This window comes from Emys orbicularis, chromosome 20 (assembly GCF_028017835.1).
Source record: "Emys orbicularis isolate rEmyOrb1 chromosome 20, rEmyOrb1.hap1, whole genome shotgun sequence".
NCBI lineage: Eukaryota > Metazoa > Chordata > Testudines > Emydidae > Emys > Emys orbicularis.
Window position 1 is genome coordinate 7,795,864 of NC_088702.1, and position 25,722 is coordinate 7,821,585.

The following is a 25,722-nucleotide window of genomic DNA, read 5'->3' on the forward strand; positions in this document are numbered from 1 at the left end:
AGCACAGATCCGGTCTCCGGGGGGGAAGGAACCATCCTGTGAGAAGCAAAACAAGCCGCCCGAACAAGGGGAAACAGGAAACACCTGCAGCAAGCGATCGGAGCAAAGTATTGACAGGGGGGAAGCGACGCAGTGTGGAAAAGGAAAGTCCTTCCCTGGGGGGCACGTGAGCGGGGCTGGGAGCCGGGCTGAGCTTCCGGCATCTTGCGCTGTTCAAGAATTATTGTTAGTTATTATTACAGCCCCTAAAAGTGAGCAGGGCTCTGAAAAGGACAGACAGACAGAGTGACGCTGGCAGACTGGGCACCGGCTCGTGCCCAAGTCGCCACGGCCCAGCTGAACGCTGACAAACACACAGCTAGAATCAGTCTGGCTGACCTGGGTAAAATAGCTATCAGGAATATAAGAACTTGTTCAGTGGTTAGACATTATTGCATGCTTGTGAGTTGCTGCCTGCATTAATCTCACTGATAACATCTGTATCCCCTATTGTAAGGTAATATTTGAGCGGTTGTATTCTGAGCCTCTGTGACTATGTAAATCCCTGGACAGGAGAAAGAATGTGAGGCGCTGATCGGCAACAGAAGGTGTTACCCCCTCCCCAACAAGAAAAGGTCAATCGACACCTGCTGGATTATTGTGGGACGTCCGCGCTGATTAGGCCTCAATTGGAGTACTGTGTCCAGGTCTGGGCTCCACATTTCAGGAAAGATGTGGACAAATTGGAGAGAGTCCAGAGAAGAGCAACAAACACGGTGAAAGGTCTAGAAAACATGACCTATGAGGTTTGTTTAGTTTGGAGAAGAGAAGACTGAGAGGGGACATGAGAACAGTTTTCAAGTACATAAAAGTTTGTTACAAGGACAGGGAGAAAAATTATTCTCCTTAACCTCTGAGGATAGGACAAGGAACAATGGGCTTAAATTGCAGCAAGAGTGCTTTAGGTTGGACATTAGGAAAAACTTCCTAACTGTCAAGGTGGTTAAGCACTGGAACAAATTGCCTAGGGAGGTTGTGGAATCTCTGTCATTGGAGATTTTAAAGAACAGGTTAGACAAACACCTGTCAGGGATGGTCTAGATAATTAGTCCTGCCGTGAGTGCAGGGGACTGAACTAGATGACCTCTTGCGGTCTCTTCCAGTCCTACCATTCTTTGATTCAAGAGGACAAAAGACTTTGTTTTCTTCTCTCCCCCATCCCCACCCCCATGAAGATGAGTCATGCAAGTGGATTCCTCCCATCAGCTGAGTTTTCAGCTCAGAGCACATGGCAGGAGGAAGATAAAAACCCCAAAGAAAAGGAACGAGGGATCTGTATGCTGCTTGGACTCTGAGAGGGGCAAAGTGTTTCTAGGCATAAGTGAGAGATCCCCCAACTACTTGGTCTGGGTTAGCTCTTAAAGACATACAGAGCTTGCTTATTATAGAAGCTTCTATTACCTTTTGAAGCTTAACATTGTAACTCATTGTGTATGTTTACCTGCTTTAATCTTGTAATAAACACACTGGTTTCCTTTTCCTTTTTAATAAATCTTCATATAGAGGGATAGCTCAGTGGTTTGAGCATTAGCCTCCTAAATCCAAGGTTGTGAGCTCAATCCTTGAGGGGGCCACTTAGGAATCTGGGGCAAAATCAGTACTTGGTCCTGCTAGTGAAGGCATGGGGCTGGACTTGATGACCTTTCAAGGTCCCTTCCAGCTCTAGGAGATAGGATATCTCCATTAATTCATAGTTTATTCTAGGATTGGCTACGAACGTTGTCTTTGGTGTGAGATCTCAGGTGAGAGAGACAAGGTGACCTGAAGAAGAGCTCTGTGTCAGTTTGAAAGCTTGTCCCTTCCAGCTCAAAAGTCTGTCTCTCTCTCCACCAGAAGTTGATCTAGGAAAAGCTATTACCTTGTCTCTTTAGTATGGCATTATGGTAGTCTTTAATTATATGATCACAGATTATTTCCCTGACTTTGTTCTTGGAAATGACTGAACCATTTTAGTTAAAACTTTCCAGCAGAATTCAGCCAGAGGCAGACCCTCATCACAGGAAGATTCAGCCCAAACAGTTAAAGTTTGGCAAAGTTACAAGCAACTGAAAACATGGTCTTCCAATGGGCAACTTTGTGCAGCCCTGCCTGCCCCCCCAGCATAAATCAGAGCAGCTTTGGGTTGGCTCTAACTTATGCTGTGGTCCCGATGTGCCCTGGGGAGCAGAGAGCAGCCACAGTGCAGGGTGCTCTGGCCACGCCCCTGATCCACCCCCACGGCCATAGTGCAGTGTGCTCTGGCCACGCCCCCGATCCGCCCCCACAGCCATAGTGCAGTGTGCAGCCACAGTGCAGTGCCCTCTGGCCACGCCCCCGATCCACCCCCACAGTCATAGTGCAGTGTGCTCTGGCCACGCCCCGATCCGCCCTCATGAGCCTGGGGAGCAGAGAACAGCCACAGGGCAGTGTGCTCTGGCCACGCCCCCGATCCACCCCCACAGCCATAGTGCAGTGTGCAGCCACAGTGCAGTCTGCTCTGGCCACGCCCCCGATCCGCCCCCACAGACCCTGGAGGGCAGAGAGCAGCCCCAGTGCAGTGTGGGTTCAGGGCCCTTACTCCGGATCTGGCCCGAGAGGCCCCTGTGCAGAGGGGACTCTCGGGGGCCATTTCCAGCCACTCTAATGCCCCTTTACGCTGCCACAGTGGCATAAACGAGGCCTCGGTGCCAGTGAGCATCGCCTCAGGCCCGTAAGATTCTAATCCGGGGCTGATTCTGAGGGTCCCAAAGCTTGGGGGTTGGGCCTCAGGGTTTGGCCCAGACGCACTTGGGCACTGAAGGTTCCCGTGGAACAAGCCTGAACCGTTTCTCCCAGGCCCGGGCAGCGGGCGCTGAAACCATCCATTGCTACTGGCAATCAGGGGAAGGCTTAGCATGGAGACACGAAACTCTGCCAAGCGAGGACTCTACCCACAGGGAAATCATTTCCCAGCCTCAGTGGGGCTGATCCCTCCCTGCCCAGCCTGGCAGGGAAGTCCCAGCTCAGCTCCTAGGGGAGGATGCGCTCTCTGGCTGGTTCTTAGCCCAGGCATAGCTCGGCTGTCCCAGGGGTCCTCTATGCACAGCAGGGAAGTGGCTGGGCTGGCAGTAGCCTGGTGCTGCTTCCACTGGTGCGAAGAGATGCCCTTGTTTCTCTGCTGCGGCAGGTAAGCCTCGTGACGTCTCCTGAGCCTTACGGGAAGCTACCACATTGGTGCCCTGGCTGAAAGAGCCATGGGCCTCACCCTCTGTGAGAGCTCTGTCAACCCACCGCCACTCCCTGGGCCCTGTGTGAGCTCCCCGAGATGTCCCCGGGGTGTGCGGGACAACTCAGGCTCATCACTGCAGTGATGGGCAGAGGGGTTTCCCCATGAGAACGGGCTACCCAGAGACGAGAGAGGATGGCCCACACTGGCCCTGGGCTGCAGAAAGTGGCGGCAATATGGGCCGAAACGGCCCCTGAGAACCTCCCCTGTGCTGAGGCCTCCCCAGCCAGGGTGGGGCAGGTGTAAGTGCTCCACTGGGGGCCCTGCTCCCAGCCCCTGGCGTGGGGGGCGAATTGGAGGAGTGCCCAGAGCACCCTGCACTCTGCCTGTCCTCTGCTCCCATGGGTAGAACAGTCCGCAAGTAGCCCCAACTCAGACCTAGTGGGGGGCCGGCAGGGCCCTGTCTGGACCCAGAACATGGAAAGCCCAAAGGTGACTACCTAGATTGCAACATCTTTGGGGCAGGGAGCATCTCTTTGTTCTGTGTTTGTACAGCACCTAACACCATGGGGGCCTGGTCCACCACTGGGGCTCCCAGGTGCTACTGCAAGACACGTGATCATAAGAATTAAAGCCACTTTAATCCCCCACATGCCCTGGCCTTCCCCAAGCACAGGGATGGGGCACGTGGGGATCAGGGCCCCATCAATCATTTCATTGGCATTGCTACGTGCTCAGCGACCACTGGAGACCATTGCTCAGAAGGCCCAGACTCCAGAGCAGCTCTCTGGCTACGCCCATGGCCGGCTTCCTCTCTCGCCTGCGCTGCCATTAAAAGCAATTGCTGCATTTTTCCCACAGCTGCCCTGCGGAGTGAGGAGCTTCAAGAACTAGACAGCCTGGGACTTCAAGCAGAGAAGCCTCCAATTAAAACTCTGGGGACTCGGGGTGAGATAGCGGGGGCCGTATGTCTTCGGGTCCCCAGTGCAAACCCAGCCTCGCTTGGCAGGGGCTCAGAGCTGCTTGGTGCGCCCCCAGGGAGATGAGTTCGGGGAGACTCAGCCCAACTCGCCCAGGGCTTAGTGACAGTGTCGCAGTCAAGTGCCAATCACAGCTGAGGTGCATCGGTGGCCGCAGCTAAGGACTGAACGGGGCATGAAGATCCAACCGCCCGGCTGCACGAGATGGAGCCTGTCTTAGGCCCGGTGCCAGGGGCGCAGGAGGGAAGTTTACCCGGGCACTGCCCTCGCTGTATGTGTTCGGGCAATAAATAGATCTGGAGCGGCAGCGCCGTCATTCCCACAGGGGCTTGGAAGTGCCAGGCCCTGAAAGGGCCGCGCCCAGGGCAGGGCTGGGAGCAGCAGGGGCGGGAGTGATTATCACAGGCCAAGAATAACACCTCGGAGCAGCCGTCCTGCCCGGCCCAAGGAATGACTGAGAGCGAAGGGGAGGGGGAAGGATGGGGACGGGAAGTTCTGAAACCCCAGAGAATGGGGCCAGCTGGGTACCTGGGTTAAAGGGAGAGGGTGTGTATGGGCTAGATAGAGAGATAGGCCAGGCAGGACTGCTGCTCTGAGGTGTTATTCTTGGCCCTGCCCCATGCTGCTCCCAGCCCTGCCCTGGGTGTGGTCTGTTCAGGTCCTGGTGCTTCTTTCTTTCTTTCTTTCTTTCCCTCCCCAAACACCTTATCCACCTACCTAACTAGCCCCAGACACCCCCCTTTTCTCTTTAACCTAGGTACCCAGCTGGCCCCATTCCCGTCCCCATCCTTCCCCCTCCCCTTCGCTCTCAATAATTCCTTGGGCAGGGCAGGGCAGGGCAGGGCAGGGCAGGATAGATAGATAGATAGATAGATAGATAGATAGATAGAGAGGGTGTATGGGGATAGATAGATAGATAGATAGATAGATAGAGAGGGTGTATGGGGATAGATAGATAGATAGATAGATAGATAGATAGATAGATAGATAGAGGGGGTGTATGAGGATAGATAGATAGATAGATAGATAGATAGATAGATAGATAGATAGATAGAGGGGGTGTATGAGGATAGATAGATAGATAGATAGATAGATAGATAGATAGTATGGGGATGGCTGGACAGACAGACAGGAGCGGGTCGGGGACAGACAGACACACACAGCTGGACTGGAAGGCTGGTCGGTCTCTCTCACCAGCAGGCGCTGGGCCAGGACCAGCTGTTCCCTCTCCCACCTGGTCTCTCCAAGCCCCGGCCGGCCCGGCTCCGCCGCACTGCCCCAGCCGGCCGGTGCGGGGCAGGCAGACGGGCTCTCGCCCCTCGCCGCCCGGCGGCTGGGCGCAGGCGGGCCCGGAGCGCGGTGCCAAAGGCAGAGGGCACCAGCGAGCCGGGCTCGGGGCTGCAGGGAGCCGCGTGTGACTCCGCCCGGGCCGGACTCAGGTTTCCCCACGCCTCCCCCCGGATCTCCTCCCTCTCCGGCATAGTTTAGGGCCGGCGGCTCCAGTCCCACCCACACTCGCTGCGCCTCGGTCCCCGCACGGCTGCTCCGCTCCTGCGCTCCCAGCCAAGGTGAGTCGGGATCCCCGAGCCCCTCCTACAGCGCACTGACCGGGGGGGGGGGCAAAGCTCCCTCCTGCGGCCACCCCTCAGCCTGGGGAGCTCTGGGCTGCCTTCTTGCCCCCCAGCCCGGACGCCTCAGCTGGATGGGGGAGGAGGAGGTGCCCCAGCTCTGCCCCCCCCCCCCCCGGAGCCAGGAGTCAGAACGGCTGGGGGTACCCCAGAGCCTGCTGCTACAGGAATTGGGGGAGGCTGCAGAAGATGGATTTAGGAGGGGGGAGTCCTAGTCCTGCTGCCCCCGGGGATGGGGGGGGAGGGTAATCCCAGCCCTGTTGCCCAGCCTGGGCGCCCCAATCCAGCCCCACTGGCTGTGGAGGTGACACCAGGCTGTGGTCACACCCAGAGCTCTAGCTGCCGCCAGGAGCCCAGAGCACCCTGGGCATCACTCATTCGGCAGGGAGGGCAGCCGCCGCTAGGGGGCGAGAGGGTCTGTCTGTCTGAGGTGGGGGCAGAACTATGGAGGACAGGCTGGTTACTAGTATCTGCTGGTGCCACTTGCCCCCCGACACGGAAAGGGCTCTGGGGCGCGGCCCCTCCCTGGGGTCCCGCTCAGGTGTGAATGTTGCCGTGGGACGGAGTGAAATCTGCACTGGGATGGGATTCTGGGAGCTGCCGCGGGACCCCAACTTTCTTTGGGAGGCTCAGATGGTTTAGACTTTTTTAAAATGATGCATCTATTGGGACCCTGGTCAGCCCTGTTTAGCCAGTCCGCCCTTGCTGGGGGGGCCCGAAATTTTTTTTTCACCAGGGCCCAAACCTGCTCTCGGCGGCCCTGCCTGCTGCAGCAGTGACTAACTGGTAACTCGCTGCCTGGGTTGTGCCGTGTCCATAGCAGAACTGGCATGAGCGTCCCACGATCTGGGAAGCCTGGGTGTGGCCCCTGCTCTCAGACACTGGGCAGCCGGGAAGCGAGGGGACAGGCCCTTTCTGAGCTTTACAAGGGGATGCGAACAGCTTGAATGCTTTCAATGGCTGCTGTGGGGCCAAGGGAGGGCACATGAGAGCCAGATCGGTGCTCCCGCAAGGTACCCAGATGCAATACTTGCTATACAGATGCCATTGAGCAAGCGAGCTAGATAGATGGAGAAGAGAGAGAGGTGGTTACGTGCAGGGATGTATAATCACAGCATTGAACGCCAGCCAGTTTTTACCACAGATTTTGAGGACGCGCTGTTCTTTTCCAAGTGCCGCTGCGCTGCTCAGACACTCCGAGGATCCAGGCCTCCAACTGGAGTTGCTTTTCTTGCTGGGAGCATGGGATGATTAAAGATACCAAAGTCACTTCTCCTTTTGAACTAGAACAGATCTTTTAAAAAATAAAACACACCCAATCTTGAGATAAAAGTGGCCGGTGATGGAGAATCCACTTTGACTCCTGGTCAATTGTTCCAATGGTTAATTGTACTCACGTGTTAAAAATTTATACCTTATTTCAAATATTTGTTTGCCGCCTCCCTGCTTGCTGCCCTCTCTCTGCACAGCACCGGTTTCCTTCTCGGGGCTGGGCCTGGGCTCTCCCAGAGCAAACCCCAGGCTCCGCTGGGGTTGCCCTGCACCGGGAGATGCCGTTTACACCCAAATGCTCCAGATGCTCCCCTGACTCATCCCAGTGGAATTGGGTCACACCTGTTTTGCACCGGTGTGTGTGACACAGGGCAGGCTCCCATCTCTAAGAACCCAGACTTTGTCACTGGGCAGGGAGGGACAGAGAGCTGGGTCCGTGACTTGACTGAATAACCCTTTGGGAAGAAGGCTCCCTCTTCCTACACTTGCAGTCTGGCTTCCAGTCTAGTGCCTGCTCCAGGAAGGCGCTTTTCAATAGGATCTCTCTGATCAGCTCCTCAGAACCTGCCCTTGGGCTGGAGGCTGCATCGGGGCAGGACCTTCGAGGTGCTGTTGTTCTCAGATTGAGAATGGTGCACGCCCTGCCAGACTCTAGCAGACAGAACAATGCGGCGGAGCTGGCATGAGCCCCAGTTAACGATCCAGGAACAGAGGTCCTTTGAGGAGACTTGCATTCCAGCCCCCCTTCTTTCCTGGATCTGGAGGGATGGGCCTGCCACTCCGTTCCCGGGGTTTTTTTCCAACTGAAGTTCCAACGTGGAGCTGATGTGGGGAAGCACGTCTCAGCTCTGGCCAATTTTCCAGGCAAGCAGCCCCGAGCGCAACGGGCACAACCGCCAAGCCTGTCTGGGCTTCCTGTTTTTTCCATTGAGGTTTTCAGACACCAGCTGCAGATCTGAGGGCAAAGCAGCCTGAAGCAAACACAGAGCTAAGGAGGGTCAGGGGCCAGATCCTCAGCTCGTGTCAGTTGGCATCGCTGCATTGACTTCAGTGGCACTATACTGATTCACACCAGCTGGGGATCTGGCCCACTGGCTTCAGTGGTGCTACAGGACAGCCCCCAGGCCTGGCAAGGAGCGGGCTGCTGAGACAGACGCTGCTCTGGAAGGGAATACAAAAGCCGCTTCCACTCGAAGGCAGCCCTGCTGTGTTTGGATAATTCAATCTGAATGCTGTGTCCTTATTTATCATGTTGCATCCGAAGACCGCACAGGAGAGGCAGCGTTTCACAGATGGGGAAACTGAGGCACAGCGCCTCACTCCATGGTCGCACAGGCGGAGTCAGAAATAGAACCCAGAGTCCTGCCCCCCAGCCATGTGCGGTAACCAGTAACTCCCATCCCAGAGCCAGGAATAGAACCCAGAAGCCCTGTCTCTGCACTTCTCTAACCACTCCCACCTGGAAAGAGAACCCAGGAGTTCTGGCTCTCAGTCCCCCGCTCTAATTACTAGGCCCCACAGCTCTTATCAGGCAGCCTTGTGTCCACCCATGACATTTTATGGCCAGTTTCACAATATTTGGTGTTTTACTCAAAGCCCCAGTTTCTGGAGCCATGGCCCAGATCCTCAAAGGTATTTAGGCATTGATTGGTTGATTTCAGGATCTGGGCCCATGAGAACCTGAGCTTTCCTTTTTTTTAAAAAAGAAAGATAGCTTCTGGCCCTTTGAGTTGTGGAGTAAAGCTTGCAAATGTGACCCCTGGATGCTCAGAAACCAGGAGGCAAAGAAAGAGGGCCACAATCTGGAAGCCAAGCTCGTGATTTTTCAGAGGCCCGACTCATGATCTTTCGGTGGCTGGGGTTGACGATCCTGCTTTGTGGTTCATCTTCAGTGCAGCGCGTTTGTCTGCCTTCCGGTTAAATAGCCACATGGTCTTGAAAGGACTCCTGGTTAACCACAGACTCCCCAAATCTGCCTGCAGAACATCTGATAAACACGAGGGCGAATCCGGAGTGACCCGGCTAACAAACGATAACGTTCTCCCACTGACGATCGGTGACGTGCACCTCTGAGCTGCCCCACGGCTGCCACCCACAAAAAACACGCTCCTTCACGAGGCAGCGAAGGGGGAACGCCACCCCTGTGCAGAGGGCCAGAACATGAACTGCCCCGGGGGCGGCAGCAGCATTTAAGTGGCACATAGTCCTTGTGCTCTAGCTTCCCTGCGACTGAAAACATCAGTCCCCATAGAAGGAAATTCACTCCGCAAGTCCCAACCACACTCCTTGATTAGTAAAGACAAAACGAGTGTGATGGTAGCACCTTGGAGCCAGTGAGAGATTGTCTCAGCAAAATCATTACAAGGGGAACCATGTTTCAAAATACAGTCCCAGCATTTGTTTGGCTTAAAAAAAAAAAAAAAAGATAAGTGAGTTTTTCCATCATCAGATTGGGAGTCAGGACTCCTGGGTTCTCGTCCCAGCTCTGGGAGAGGAGTGGGGTCTAGTGATCAGGGCAGGGGGAGGACGGGAAGTCAGGACTCCTGGGTTCTCATCCCAGCTCTGGGAGGGGAGTGGGGTCTAGTGATCAGAGCAGGGGGAGTATGGGAAGTCAGGATTCCTGGGTTCTCGTCCCAGCTCTGGGAGGGGAGTGGGGTCTGGTGATCAGGGCAGGGGGAGTATGGGAAGTCAGGACTCCTGGGCTCTTAATCCCAGCTCTGGGAGGGGAGTGGGGTCTAGTGATCAGAGCAGGGGGAGTATGGGAAGTCAGGATTCCTGGGCTCTAGTCCCAGCTCTGGGAGGGGAGTGGGCTCTAGTGATCAGGGCAGGGGGAGGACGGGAAGTCAGGACTCCTGGGTTCTCGTCCCAGCTCTGGGAGGGGAGTGGGGTCTGGTGATCAGGGCAGGGGGAGGACGGGAAGTCAGGACTCCTGGGTTCTCGTCCCAGCTCTGCAATTCACTCCCCATGTGACCTTGGGCAAGTTGCGAAGACTGACATTTTTGGAATCTTCAGGATGCCTCATTTTTGGGATTCCCAACCCTAGATGCCGACAGAGACCTAATTTCCAGGGGGGCTCAGCACGGGCAGTGCCCTTTGAGCCAGAAACTATTGTGGGTGCTCAGCATCTCTGCAACTGAGGCCTTAGGGGCTAAAACCGAGTGCCCAACAACTAAAGCGACTCCGAGTTAGAGCCTCTGCTTTGGAAACTATGGGCCTCCCCCCTCTGGGCCTAGGTCATGTGGGCTAAGGTCACTAACCTTCCTCTGCAAAGTGCTTTGAGATCTGCAGATGCAAGCCCTATAGAAGAGCTCAGTGTTGTTATCATCCGTGTTTCCCAAATGTTATTCAACCAAAATGGTGGTGGTGGAAGATTCTTCTTTTTCTTCCAGTGATTTGCAACAGACTATCTAGGGACTGTCTCTTTGCTCTGTGTTTGTACAGCATCTAGCCCTGCTGGGCTCTTGCCAACAACTGGGCTCCTAGGTGCTACTGGAATACGAACGGATCATCATGGTGCAACTCATAAGAAGGGGACATTTTGCTATCGTGCTTATCTGGTCCCCATGATGTAGTATCTGAGCATCTCCCAATTTTTGGTGTATTTATCCTCACAGCACCCATTTTACAGATGGGAAACTGAGGCAATGAGCGGTTAAGTGACCTACACAGGAAGCCTGTGGTGAGGCAGGGACTCGAACCCAGGGCTTTCAAGTGCCAGGCTAGCGTCCGACCGAGAATGAGTGGGAAGGGGTCTCTGTGAAGCGTTTTGTCCCTTGCGTTCCCCTCCCTGTCCCCAGGCTGGTTGGGTGTCACCCTGCGCAGTTCCTCTGCTATCTGTCCCCACCTCGCTCCAAGCTGTGGTGGCTGTGATGACTGTTTGAGGCAGCAGAGAACCCACCAGCCCAGGACAGGTTGATCCTGCTCTTGGATGGAGATGGAATAATCGGAGTCATTTCCTCAGAGGCTCCTCTGGCCGCGTTTCAGCAGGGCTGGAAAATACTAGCTCAGGCCAGGCAGGGGCAGGGAGGACACCCTGGGATGGGGATGGGTGGGGCACGGTGACCAGCACTGCTCCAGCGAGGACTGCAGCTTCAGGGGGGAGGAGAACCTGGCCAGAAACAGCGGAGTCCTGTTTATCACACATCAGGATTATTTTTCCATCCTGCCCTGGGTTTATTTTTCCATCCCGCCCCGTCAGCAAACAAACCCTGTCTGCGTGGGGCTCCAGCAAACTCCCATTCTGGGACGGGGCTGGAGCTTTAGATGCTGTTTCATTGTATTTGCTCAGACGCTCTCATTATAGGCTTTGCCCTGCCCTGGGTTGGACAAGCAGGGGACAAACTGGAATACTGACTTGGCTGCTTCCCTCCTGTCTTGCTGTTTGTCGCCCACCTGTTGCACAGCTGGAGTTGGGGAGCTTTTCCCTTGCTACGGGCACTTCACTTCCCACCCCAGCCTCTATTCTGAAGGCCGGCGTGAGCACCACATCCATGGGAAATGGACCAGAGAGAACAATATGGCCTGAGGCAGTAGATGAGTTGGGGCCCTCATTGGAGATGGGTCTGCATCAGGACCTCGATCCACCCTTCTCCCCCAATTTCAGATCACTTCCAAGTGCCCTGTTCGATTGGCCACCGTACCAGGCTCTCCACAGTTGGAAGCATGAGGTGCTACAGCCCGACCTAAAGCTCTCTAGCTGGGCGTGTAACACACTCACCCCTTGCACAGATCAGGCACTGAGGGGCCCCTCTCCCACCCACTCCGCGGTGGGTCACGTCGAGACGGCAGGGATAACATGGGAACAGCGGAGAACGGCAGGTTGGTCCCCATGCCAGATGGTGGCCATGTGGTCAGATGAGCCGAGCTCAGCGGCTGGGATCTTGTCAGAACAGCCTGTGCAATTCTGTAGCTGCCACGCTTGACCCCAAACGGGAAACCCAGCCTGAACTCAAACCCAACCTCCTCAGCCCATTCCTGGCCTGACACCGCAGTTCACCTACGAAGGGGGTCAAGGACCCAATCGCTTTGATTTCAGATTCTGCCTGATCCCCTCTGCCCGCACTCCAGGGTTTGACTCTTTCTCCCAAGGCTGAATGGCGAGACGACTTCACAGAAAGGCCGCGGTAGCTCAGAACGGTGGAGATGGAGGAGAAGCGGCTGTTGCTCACTCCCATCTCCTCCCTAAAGCTCCTCATGAGGAGTCTGCATGAGGCGAAGTGGCCCGGGGGGTGCTGAGACGGCAGCCCCCAAAAGACAATGTCAAGCTCTTAGGCGTGGCCTGTTGGTCAGGTTTTGTACCCTGAGCTTCGAGTGATGGCAGGGCCCTGCTAATCCACAGCAAGGGGAGAGGAGACGGGGGGAGAACTGCCGAATGCTGTGGACAGTGGCATGACCAGAGTAGCAGGCGGGCACCGGGTAAGAGTCACTCCTAGGAAGGAGCAAGTGTTCGCCATGAGGCAGGCTGTTAACTCGTGCATCTGCCTTTGCAATGGACCAGCAAAGGACTGGGACCATGGGGACCGTGTCTTCCGAAGGGGGCCAAAATGGCGGTCCCTGGAGAGGAGGAAAAACGGCAGCCGTGAGCGTGGTGACCAGGCTGAGGGCCTCTTTGGTGCAGCTCCAAAGCCATCGCAAACGCCCAGGTGGGCAAATGACTGCCTGGCAAAGGAACACGGCCTGGGCAGAGCAGGTGGCATGTTCCACGCCCTGGCTGCTGGCTCCCTCCTGCTGTACCCCGGGGGAGGCCGGGAATGTATCCCCCAACACTGAGCATTGGGGCCTCATTTGGAACCAAGATCCCTCAGACTTCACGGTCTTCCAAAGAAATCACCGATCACTGGACGGGAGCAGGCTGGGGGCCAGGCCAGTACCCCACACAGACCCTTTGCGTGTCTCAATGCTGCGGGATGCCTGCGGTTCACTCCTTCTCCCTTCCAAGAGGCTCAGCTCAGTGCGTGGCACAGGGAGGGGATGTGCATGCGGAGGAGTTGCTGTGCACTAGTGGAATTGCTCGTACCTCACGTTTGCTGGCACTCCCATGTACTAAGCGTCTGCGGGGCTCCTTTCCCTAGGGTCCCTGATGGAGGGCAACAGCTGTTAACACCCCTGGGTGGATGTAGCCCAGAATACAGAGTCTGTCCCCTCCCTTCGCATTCCTGCCATGTTCTCCTCTGGTGCTTTGGGCGGGGTGAGGAACGCACACGCCCGGTGATCAGCACTCTGAGCTCTGCCGAACATCTGCAGACGGGGCAGCCCATCTGGTTGACATGGGGGGATGATTTTGCTCTATAGGAGGAGTTCTTGGCCAAAGTCCCTTGGCTCCCCAGAGGAGGAAGCTGCCGCTCAGCTTGCAGCAATCCGCTGACTGCTCTGGAACGGATTCCCTTGAGCAAACTTTTTAACCCTTACGCTGCCAGTGGCGCCTTTATGCTAGCGAATTCTCCGTGGTGCCGTCCATCCCAAGGCGTTAAGGGTTGGCCTCATCCGTTATCCCAGCACGGCAAGTCCCCCCATCACTGTCCCACCAACATGCCCCGCCCACACGCTCAGGGGACCCCCTCTGGAGGTTGGAGGGGGGGTTCTCTGCTGGGACAGGAGGACACATCATAAGGATGCTCTCCGTGCCGGGAACGTTTGCCGCTAAGAAAGGGACAGAGACCCAGCAAACACGTTGCACGTGAGACACTCCCAGTGGCAGTGATGTTATCACTGGTGTATTTGCACCAGATGACCAGGGAAAGAGAGACTCCATGTCCCATTAACACTTCCTCAAGCCAGCTGGTTCCCTCTGTCTGTCGTCTTTCATCTATCTATATTTTTTAAAGGAAGGCGCACCCCAAGGCATGTTACCATGTACACCATCAAGATAATCACTCCAAAGGGGCTATATTCTTGTCAACACCAAAAAGGGATCCCAGCAGAAAAGCTGCTTTCACCCACAGCAAAGATGGCTTGAGGAGGACATTTTTAAAGAGCTTTGTAAGCGATTACTCTTCCCCCACCCCCGGAGGCCCTACTCATGGGACTGCAGCATTCGCTACACGCCCCTGATCTCACTTCTCTTCACTACCCGGCAGTGTATGAGGCGGTTGGATTTGGCAATGGATCAAAGTCTCCCGTTCCCGGTGGGGGGCAGAGAAAGGAATCTTCCCTTGAAAGACTTTGCTTTGACAATTCATAAAAAAAACCCACAGCGTTTAACAACCAGCCTTGCTTTTCCTACTGACTCTGGTCAAGTCTTTCCGTTGAGTTCGCCGCCAAAAGCTGTATTCCCTCTCCAGTCATCCGCTGCTCCGTATGGCTGTGCAGTGCATGGGCAACCAGTTTGGGGACCCAGCAGGGCATGCTCTTGGCTGGGCTGAGTAGTCACAGAACACTAGGCATGGCTCATGGGTATTTTAAGACCTGTCAGGTTTCTCCTTAGCCTGGACATGCATCTCGGCTATACACCCACTCCACTAATTGCATCCTGCTCACCCCAAATTACCCCGGGAAATAGGAAGTGCCTTCACTTCCTGTCCCAAACTGCTGTGAACACATAATCATAGACGCTAGAGATGTGGGGGGGAGGAGCCCTCTTATATCACCCACTCCCTCCCCTCTCAGGGGGATTGATCGCTGGGGGGACATTCTCTAATTCTTGCTGCATAGCGTTACCATGAGTTGATAAACAGCTGCCATGTTCTACCCCAGAGGTGACTGCATTTTAGTGGTGGGAGAAGTGTTCCTGGAATATACAGGCTGGAAATCTGCCCTAGGATACGTGCGCTGGGCAGCTTTTGGCTCATCATTTGTTTAGTGGTTTGCAGAGATTGTTGAGCTCCTAAGGATCTTGCTATGAAAGGCATAAGATAAGAAAATCAGCTGCTAGCCGTGCCTTTTGCTTTTATATTAAGCTTGTCTCAGGCGGGTTTCACAGGGATTTATATTTTGAACAATTAACTGTGGCTCAAAGCCAAGTTATTGACCTTGACGCAGGAATAAGGGGGTAAAATTCCATGGCCTGGTCCTGTGCTAGGTCAGATTAGATTATCATAATGGACCCTTCTGGCTCCGAAATCTACGAATTTCTCTGCAGTACATTAAGAGTCAGTCTCTAACCCATTTCTCACCAGTGTTTTAATCCAGGGTTTCCCTTGAAAATACCTAAGCCACCTCAAAAATGTCAATGCATCAGGCAACCTGGACAGAAATAACTGAGAGCTGTATTCGTTTCCCTAGTGCTGGAACATGAAAGAGAAATCACAGAGATTGTCCAGTCGCTCCCCCTTTTTCTAATTTAAACCAAACTCTCCACGCTGCCCCCATCCAAAGCAATCTGTGTCCCATAAACCGTATTGTGAGTTAGGAAAGTGTAGTTACCCTGGTACATTTTGTTCTCCTTTTGATGTGCTAGAATGTCCTGACTTTGGGGTGAGACGCTGCATTGTATCAGTTTGATCGGGGGTTAACTGCGGAGGCGGGAAGGGATTTATTGTGCAATGAAATCCTTCGCTCTAGTGGCACAAGCCAGCGATTGTGATCATTGGGCCGAGCAGAGCTAAAATGGGAAAGGAGTCCAGAGGTTTAGATGCTGATCCGACCTTTATCCCATCTCTACTGGCCTCTCCAGCGTCTGCCTGGCAGTTTTCCACCCTCTCTAAAAACTAGGCAGATGTCGGAATACAACCACATCGGCAACAGGTTTTTAAACCCGTGGAAAGTTTCCATTCGGGTCGGAGCGCTCAGAACCCACAGTGGTGGCTGCCTGCGGGAGTAAGAACCTAACTAGCTAGTAGGTTTGGCAGATGTATTAGAATTCAAGTTAGAAATGAGGCACCATTTTTTAATCGTAAGGGAGCAAACTACTGAGGGGAATGGTGGATTCTCCATGTCTTGATGTCTTCCGATCCAGCCTGGAGGTCGTTCTGGAAGATGCGTTAGTCAAACATGTTATTGGGCTCGATACAGGGGTAAAAGGGTAAAGCTCTGTGGCCTGCAATACACAGGAAGTGAGAACAGAGGATCTAATGGGGACCCTTCTGGCCTTGAAATCTATGAATCCAAACGGCAAAGCCCAAGTCCCTCATAGTAATTAGCATGGGGGGTCTTGCTCCTGGGGATAAAACTGAGTGCAGCTACTGAGACAAAACAAAGCTAACCGCTGTCTGTGCTATTTCTCCCCGCTTGGGCAGGCTCAAGAGACCCACTCAAAGATGCCGTCTCAGATGGAACATGCCATGGAGACGCTGATGTTCACCTTTCACAAATACGCCGGCGACAAGAACTACCTGACGAAAGATGATCTCCGGGTGCTGATGGACAAGGAGTTCCCTGGGTTTTTGGATGTGAGTCAGAAATGCCAATAAGCCCATTTGCTGATTAATTCCTTCTGTCATGGTCCATTGACTTGGCTAGTCCCAGTGGCTGGTGATTTGGGGCGGGGCGGGGGAGCACTCATCCCTCCAGGCCAGGACTCAGCAGTGATGCTCCAGTGTGGTGCTAGGGGATGCTGTGCGGCTGGAAGCGCCTTCAGACGCAAAATCAAGGTCACAACCGTTTTATACTTTAGCAGGTTTTTACAAGTCAGGGTCAGATGTTCAGGTACCATGTCAAAGAAGTCAGACAGAGCAGGGAGGACAGGGCAAATGGACTAGATGGGACAGGACAGACAAGGGTCAAAAAAGAAAGAACCTAGGATCTAGACCGACAGAGTCCTCCCAGTCAAATTCCAGGTTGAGTGATTATAGTTTTTCTAGCTAAACTCCTCCTCTAACTTCAAATGAAGAAACTATTCTGCACTGAAAATGAGGGCCCAACCCAGCTGGCCTTTCAGTGCTACCGTAATGTACGCGTAAAATAATGCTAGGATGATTTCCCCTCCGAAAAATTCTTCTTTGACTTGTTCAGTCAAAGCCAGCTATGGGATTTAGCCCTTCAACTTGCTGTTCGTTCACATCAAAGGAAGCCACGTGGTAAAGGCGGCTGATTGGCTTTGAAGACCTCAGCCCAGGTGCATGGCTGTTGGCGTAAGCTGGCTGCCAGGCTTCTCCCCAGAGGTGGCTGCATTTCCACAGTATGGATAGACTGTGTGTAAAAGGCATTAGGGTGGGAGGTGCTGTGGGCTCCTTCCTGCTTCACTGCTGCCTTTAGAGCAAGGGGAGGGGAGGGGCCAGGATGAATGAGGAGGAGCTGTCTCTGGGCTGAGATCTGCTGTTTCCCCAGGGCAACTCCACCTCCAGGCCCTGTGGGTTGCACTGGAGAATTTGGCCCTCCGGCTTCTAGCCCCAATTTGCTCTCACTCTTGTCTCTCGAAAAGGCCTGATCATATTGAAGCCAGTGGCCAGGTTCCCATGGCTTTGGATTGGCCCCGCCGTTGGGTTTGAAAACTCCCAGCTGTGGCACGGAGAGGCAATCGGCCCCTTCTCCCCCTCCCAGCCCCTGTGGCATTCATGCCCCAGGACTCACAACTGCCTCCAGCCTCTGCAGGGGCGGGGTCGCTGCTGCACTCGATTCCCTGCTATTTATCAGCTCGCGGCTGACACAGACGATGGGGAGAGGCACCGGGCAGCGTGTTCCCTTCCTGATAAATGATGCATCGTCCAAGACAATAGCATTTTGGTAACAGCCTGCTACGTGCCGTGCTATTAATAACCCTGCTGCCTGGTGCATTGCGTTCTCCCTGCTCCTTGGCTGTTATGGTTTGGTGCAAAGCAAGAAGAAGGCTGGAGGGCAGACACGTGAGAATGGCAGATGGGCAAAGCTCCCCCCTTCTGCCCCCTGATAAATCTCCCGAGCACCCAGCTGCGATCCTGTAACTGAGGAATGACACCATGTCTGAGCAGTGACGGGAGTCGCCTCTCAGGAGGTGTAATACAGCATGAATCACATGGAGCAGTTAAGTGGCGTGCCCAGGGTCAGACAGTTAGTCAGTGGCAGAATTGGGAATACGACCCAGGAGTCCAGGCTCCCAAGCCCCTGCTTTAACCACTAGGCAACACTCCCTCCCGGGGCTAGGCACAGCACCCAGGAGTTCTGGCTGCACGGCAAATATGTTAAGCACCAACTTTGTGTTCACAAAGAGGATCCCAGACGGAAAGGGCATAGCCTGGGAGGGCATGGAGATGCATTTCTGGGTAACTCGTGCCACGTTGAAAAGGGGACTGGGAGCTATCACTGTCCCTGCAGACATGTCTTTTCTCAAGGAAAGCCAAGCCAGAAAGGACTGGATTAGCATGGTGTGATACAGGGCAGGATTGCAGTGCATCAGCAGGTGGGCCTCTGGGTCAGGGAAAAGGGGCAGTGGCAGAGCTGTGTGTGTATGGAGCCCAGGGCTAGAATAGCAGGGGGCTGCGGATTGGGGGGCATCGGCAGAGCTGTGGGGGTTCAGAGCTCAAGGCTGGAGTAGCGGCGCGCACAGCACCTTGCTGTCGAGGTGGCTGGGCAGAACCAGCAGGCACAGTTCCTGCCTGGTGCCAATTACCGCAGGTAGATCACTGCTTCCATAAGAACCGGATCAGCTCATGCTTTGGAGCAGGAAAGCATCATGAAGTCCTTGTAGATAACTCTCTTTCCCCGCCAGCGTCTCCTGTGCTTCCAGCGTTCACAGAGGCCAGGTTATTATGCAAGCTGGCACGGATGGCACAGGCTGATATAATCAGAGACCGGTATTTAATGCTCCAGCCCCAGGACATCCATTCCACTGCATGGGTGCACATTGAGATTGTCAGCAATTAACCAGTGCGCTGTAGTCCTCCCATTACCCCCTGCCCCAGGGATACAGTCACCTCCATGGCAGGGCCTCACCTGCAGCTGGCATTGCTCCTGCTAACTCCAAGGCTGGATTTGGCCCATCACCTGTAACTCATCTAGGCTGGGTTTTCAGAGGCACCTAAATCCCATGGACTTTCAAGGATAGCTGGGTGCCTAACTCCCTTCAAAGCCCCAGCCTTGCTTTTACCACCGCGACATGGGGCCAGTTTCTGATCCCAGTGACACCGGCATAGATCCAGAGTGACTGCAGGGACAGGACTGAGGTTGCTGTAGGGGATGTATTCTGATCTCAGGTACCCGGTGTAATTCTGGAGTGACGCCCTTGAGGTCCCAGTTGACACCAATATTTGGGAGAGCTGAACCCGTTCTCGGTCCTCTCACCTAATTCAGTGCTCGGCTCCTTGCTGATGCACATCAGTCCTGGCCCGCATCACACCCTGTCAGTCCAGGTGTATGGGGTGGAGAGCAGAGCTAAGAGGTCTTTGTCTGGAGTGGCAACAGCTTGGAGAAGCTGGTACCTATAAACTGCTGCTTATCACACACTTCCGGGCCCACGGCTTGTTTCCTCAGTCTGTAAAGCAAACCCTGGTTGCTTGCAGATGGTGTGCCGTGCGCAGAGCTCAGCCATTGCTTTGTTAGGTTTGGAGTGTGGCCTGGATGCACAGAAGTCTTTGTTTATTGCTTGCTGTGCAAGCCATGGGGCAAAAGGTTCCTCCCCAGCTGCGTCCTCCAGACCCCTTGTGCTTGGACTCAGGGGGCCCAGGCCTCTGTACAGGGTGGAGTTTCACTGCCAGAGCACAGAAATCGATCACATCCAGAATGTCTCATTAGAAGAGATCCTAGAAACCAGAGCAAAAAGCCCTTGTCCCCAGCCCTGGGCGCACACGCTCCTTGCAATGCATGCGCCAGCTTTAAATGTCTCCTTCCTCTACCTGGGAGACCGTCACATTGCAAAATCCAACAGATCCTGCAGCAAACAGTGCCTGCCATTCATTTTAAGTGCTGCACACCTACATCACAGTTAGCATTCACACTACATTGGAGCAGTGCCACTGTGGATTTACCACCCCCACCCTCCAATCGAAAGACAAAATATACAGGAACGGATCTATGAAGATGCTGGAAATCTGAGGAGTGGGGACTAGGGCGCAGGACTCCTGGCTTCTTTTCCCTTCTCTAGGAAAGGAATGTTTGGACAGTGGTTAGAGCAGGGGGTTTGGCATGAGGACTCCTGGGGTCTAGTTCCAGCTCTGCCACTGGCTCACTGTATGACCCTGCCCAAGTCACTTAACTGCCCTGTCATTCAGTTCCCCACTCATAAAGTTCACCTGCCTCCCAGAGACGTGCAGTGAGACATGGTGAAAGGTTGCGATGTGCTCTGAGATCCTTTAGCAGCCCAGAAGTGTAAAGTGGTGCTATTGATTTCCCTGGAAACTTTCTTCAAGACTCATTTTAAAGACTCAAACGCTGAGCACTGCCCCTGTCCCTGCCTGAGATCTGAACCCTCAAGAGCACGCTGTGGAGCTATTCGTATTCGTGACCTATCAAGGACCAGGACCCCATTGTGCTGGGCACGACAGGGGATGATTTCGGGTGGTAGAACTGAGAATAATGAGAGGACATTAAGAAAAAGGAAACTTAGGTGAAACGGCAGGAGAAATTTCCAGACACTGAACCAGATCCTCAGTTGGTGTAAATCTGCCTAGATCCACTGACTTTAACAGAGCGATACTGATTGACGTCAACTGAGAGTCTGGCCCAGTGAGAGCTGCCTAGGAGGTGATCCGTCTAAACCCTTGTGGTTCAGGCCATGAGCTAACCTCTAAGTGATGGGTTTAGGAGGGGATTTTCCCTGGGAGCAGGTTATCCCATCATCAGTTCAGGCTCTCTTGCATCTGTCTCTGAAGCAGCTGGTGCTGGAGACAGAATACTGGGCTAGATGGGCCCTGATCTGCTCTACTCCGGCAAGCCTCATGTTCCCACGGGAAGTAGTGAAAGCTACATGACTTTGGTCATTTCAAAGCAGTAGGAAATGTACCACTGGGACCAGTCGTGGGTGGGGAAGGGACTCAATGATCTAATAGGTGCTTGATCACATGCCGAATGGAAACAGGCAGCTGTGGGTTCCAAGCCTCCCCAGGGCAAGGAGCCCGCAGAAACCACAGCTTCATCAGTACGTCGTGCACGCAGCCCGCAGCGCTCAGGGGGCTGGGCCCATCGGTGTCCTTAGCTCCGGCTGGGTGGTGAAAGGAGAAGCATTTTCGAAAGCTAGTTTACATTCGCTGCTCAGCGTTTGTATCTTGCTCAGGACAGGAGTGTTGCCGGATGTGTGCTACGCAAGGAGGAGACTCACCCCAGCACAGGGCCTGAAATCCATACGTGCATCTCTTGAGCTCTCTGTACGGGGGCGGCGGGGAGGGGGAGGAGAGGAGTTTTACTTCTAGTCACGCTGGTTCAGCATGGGATATAGTCAGTTTCAGGGCAATGCACTGGCCTGTCTGAATTAGGAACACTGCAGGGGGTGGAGGGAAAAGGAGTTTGAAACTACATTAAAAGATCGTTGTTAGTTATTACTGGGGCTTGGGGCTGTTCAATGCACCAATAAGGACACTGCCCACGACCCAAGGAACTTGCACGGTCGTAGGGCCCCAGTCCTCCAAGCTGATTCATGAAGGCAGGCCCTACCACCCACTCGGATTGGAGCCTGAAAGACAGGCACAGGGGAACTAGGATGTATGGGGAACGTCGGAGCAGGAAGAAAGTGGAAAGACCGGGCAGCATGTGTCTTTTAAAGAGAGGTCCAGATGCCACAATGATGGGCACTATACAAAGCCCCACACAGATAAGCTATGGAAACAGTGAGATGGACGGAGGGATGAACAGATAGATGAAGGGATAAGGAGCCCCTGGAATGGACAGAGGGAAGGATGGATATGGAGCCAGTGGGATGGAGGGATGAACAGATAGCTGAAGGAATATGGAGCCCCTGGGATGGACAGAAGGATGGATATGGAGCCAGTGGGATGGAGGGATGAACAGATAAATGAAGATCTATGGAGCCACCAGCATGGATAGACACACAGACAGGCTCCCACACTCTTGCTATGAAGCAGCTTCAGCCAGGAGCAAATTCAGCTCCATTAGCTCACAGCCCCCTCTGCTTTTTCTTTCATGTATTTTCCCTTCCCAGAACCAGAAAGACCCCATGGCCGTGGATAAAATCATGAAGGACCTAGACCAGTGCCGGGACGGCAGAGTCGGCTTCCAGAGCTTCTTCTCGCTAGTGGCTGGGCTGACCATCGCATGCAACGACTACTTTGTGGTACACATGAAGCAGAAGGGGAGAAAATGAAGAGGTGACCGGAGACACGCCCTGCCTAACTCCTAAACCCCGAGCCATATAAAGGGGGCCACGTCGCAGCCTGGATCTGAGCTCCCAGCTGGCCATTGACACCAATGGAAAGTTGGGCGCGTGGATCAAGAACACAATGTGATCCTCCGAACGTGCAAACAGACTCCCGAGTCGCCATGTAACAGGCAGGAGAGAGTCTGCTATCTCCGCCCCAGAGCAGCTTATGGTTTTTATAGTGTATCCATGCCTTGCCCTACAATAAAGAATCCCTCCCTTTGTTTTTTTAAATCCTAACGGCGTATAGTTTTTTTCCCTCTGCACTGGCCTTGTCTGATCAGCGTCACTTTAGAGGGAGTTCTGAAGGGTGCAGGAGGCACGATAAATCCGAGATGATGGAGCTTGCAAACTTCCAGAGCTGGTGCATACAGCGTTCTGGAGATACACATAAAGCTGGCACTGGGGCACCTGAGCTTTGAGACACTGAGGGTCACGGGGGCAACTTGCCAGGAGTGGGAGGGGCTTGCCTAATTTACATATATTTGCATGACTTTAAATAAAAAATAAGGGCACTTTTTAAGAGCATGCAAAAAAGTGTATGCAGCATACTCTGCTCGCTGCCCTAATACAGTCTCCAAGAAGTCCATGCAATGCCCTCTCCCTCGCGCAGTCCCAAACACGCCGTGGGTGCTCCCAGAAAAACCCACTGACATCCATGCAAAGTCCCCGATTTGCACCAGCGAGGTGGGATTTGCACTGGCCGAGTTCAGGCGCGTTCGAAGTGCACCAGCCCCATCGTTTCAAGCTGATACAAACACAGCTTCAGATTTGGAAATCTGGCTGTGCAAAAGAGCCCGCTCCCTGGGGCTCATGCATTGTCTCTTTTTGTTTTGGCATGATCCAGATGAACCACCAGCCAACTCTAGAGCCTCCCAACCCTCGGCCCCAATTCAAGAGAGAAATCTCTGCCATGAGCCTGAGCAGAACAGATGTGGAAACAGCGCTGGGATTTCAGACCAAGCAAATGGCCAAGTGCCGTCTCAGAAACCCAGTGCAAAGGGCATGACTGTGGAAAGAGGCAACTGCTTCCTACCATGCACCATTGTCTGAGTGCGGCACACGGAGCCTGGTGCCCCTCTTGTATCTTTACCGGCAAGAGACGCTCTGGCCCTTGCCTGCCAATCGATTTTAACAGAGACTAAGCCACTGAGGCTAGGACAGGATTTTCCAGCAGGTTCGTTCGTGTGACTGCTACTCAGCAGGACAATCTTTAATTCCCGGAGACTCCAGGGCAATCCTGGAGGGCTGGCAACCCTAGACAGCCCTGAGCGTCCAAGCTAAATAAGCAAGACTCAGTGCAAATTACCATGCAGCAGGAAAGGCAGCTGGGCGTATATCAGCCCCTAACATTCACGTAGCCCTTATCCCAGGCGCTAAATGACATCTCCTTTGCTTCCCCTACTGACATGGAATTTCTGTGCATCCCTCCATATGTGGCCAGTGCTGCTTGGGGAGCAGATTCCAAGCCAGCCAGAATATTGCTGGAAGCATTCTTCACATTTGCCTGCCAGATCGCTGGCTCTGGTCACCCAGGAAAACACAGCTGTAGGGCCTTTTTGGAGGAATCCGTTACAGGGCTGACTCATCACAAATCAGCAGCTGAACTGGAACCTGGCACCAGAGTGGGGATTGGGTCTGAGGGGAGCTGGGAGTCAGGATTCCTGGGTTCAATTCCCGGATCAGGGAGGGGAATAGAGTCTAGTGGTCAGAGTAGGGTGTCAGGACTCCCGGGAGGGAAATGGGGTGTTAAATCAAGGAGGGTTGGAGTCAGGACACCTGGGTTCAATTCCTGGATCAGGGAGGGGAATAGAGTCTAGTGGTTAGGGGTGGGGGCTGGTATTATGCCGGAAGACTCCTTTGAATAGCCTCTTGAGCTGCAGGAAGGCACCCCCACCCCCAGCCCTCCCCAGCTCTCCCTTTCCACACCTTTGTCCTTCACTCGCTCTCAGCCTTGCAGGTGATTCCTGTGGGGGGGCAAGGACGCAGCAGCAACAGGCTGTTCCTGCTCCAGGACTGGATCCCACCTTTCCCTGCCCTGCTGGTTGTTTGTTTTTTCTCCCCATGCGGCTATTTTCAGGCAGAGGGAGGTGTCCCGTAACCCATGAATTTTCCTAAGGATTTTCAGCCGGGCCCGCCTGCTCTGACTGGGGCCGCTCGCTGCAGCAGCCTCAGAGGGAAGGGGCCGCTCGCTTGTCTTCACTGGCAGCGGGGATCCAGGCAGTCAGCACAGCCTCCAGAGAACCGGTGTCCAGGGCAGTGCCCTCCAGCCCTCCTTGCTCTAACCAGTTGCCCACACTCACATTTAGAGCCTGGAATAGAACCCAGGAGTCCTGGCTCAAAGCTCTCTACCCGGGCCACTAGACCTCACTCCCTTCCCAGAGCCTGGCTCCCAGCCTCCCTGCTCTAACCCCTAGACAAGTCTTCCCCCATCACAGGCATGGGAGTGCCAGAGGACTGCTGAAGACAAATACCAGGAGCTGAAGAGGATATGAGTATTCGGGTGGGGTTTCCCTAGAGTCTCCCACAGGAGTGGGTGTGGGATGTTAACCGTTTACTTACACAACCGCACTCTAATGAGCCTTCCTCCGCCCCTATTTCAGCTCAGGGCGTGTGGGTTTCACTTCCCCACCCCTGGATGTGCTGTAAAGAAGCCCAGCGCCCTGCAAGTGCTGAAGATCTAGCCCTGGTGCCACTTCCTCTTGCTCTCCCTGTTTCTGGGGGTGTCACAACCATCTTCCAGCGTGGGAGGCTGCTGCGTTCTTGCTCGGCCTGCAGCCCTGAGGGCTTCATTCCTCGCCCACTCCTTGGCTCTGGCAAAGCAGGCTGGGGAGGGGAACAGGACCGTGCATTTCATGGGCTCTGTGCCAGTGGGATTCCTCAGTGTCCCGCATGGCAGTGCTGTCTTGGAAAGATACAGAATACAAGACTGGCCCTTCCCACCCTCCAGCAGACAGCCCAGCAGGCTGAAGGTCTCTGGCTCCAAACCCATCCCTGCAGCTGCTACCTCCCCAGCTCAGAGCTGGCACGGAGAAGGCTCGAGCAGCTGGTTTGTGCCCCCCGCTTCAACAGCTCCCCCCACAATAGCCTGGCCAGAGTGCAGCCCCGCCCCGCCAGCCTGTCTCCATTCCGCCCACATGGGGGCTGCAGGGCCTTTATAATGATGACTAAGACCATCTCCAGAACACATACAACAGAGGGAGCGGGCAGGTGAGCTTCCGAAACACACGGCCCCCCTAAGCCGGAGGGGGTGCGAGGGGAGCTTATTCTCCATATGCCTTAGCCTCGAGGACGCCAGCAAAGAGAGGCCGATTAGTTCTGGTGATTTTTGCCTCTTGCTCACTGGGCATTGGACAGAGACCTGCCCAACTCATTGCACGCAGAGGCCAGCTGCCTGTGGGTTCGTCTATACGGCAGCAACAGGCAGCTCATGCAGATATAGCCGAGCTGGCGAGCTCGGGT

General features: G+C 54.4%; 1 protein-coding gene across 1 annotated transcript; it reads left to right on the forward strand.

Annotated features, from left to right (window-relative positions):
* The first annotated feature begins 5,672 nt into the window (after positions 1 to 5,672).
* On the forward strand, positions 5,673 to 22,500 carry S100A10 (S100 calcium binding protein A10). The gene is made up of 3 exons (XM_065420318.1): positions 5,673 to 5,771; positions 16,277 to 16,429; positions 22,045 to 22,500. The coding sequence occupies exons 2-3, from the start codon at positions 16,298 to 16,300 to the stop codon at positions 22,204 to 22,206; spliced, it is 294 nt and encodes a 97-aa protein (XP_065276390.1). The 5' UTR covers positions 5,673 to 5,771; positions 16,277 to 16,297; the 3' UTR covers positions 22,207 to 22,500.
* Positions 22,501 to 25,722: the final 3,222 nt, after the last annotated feature.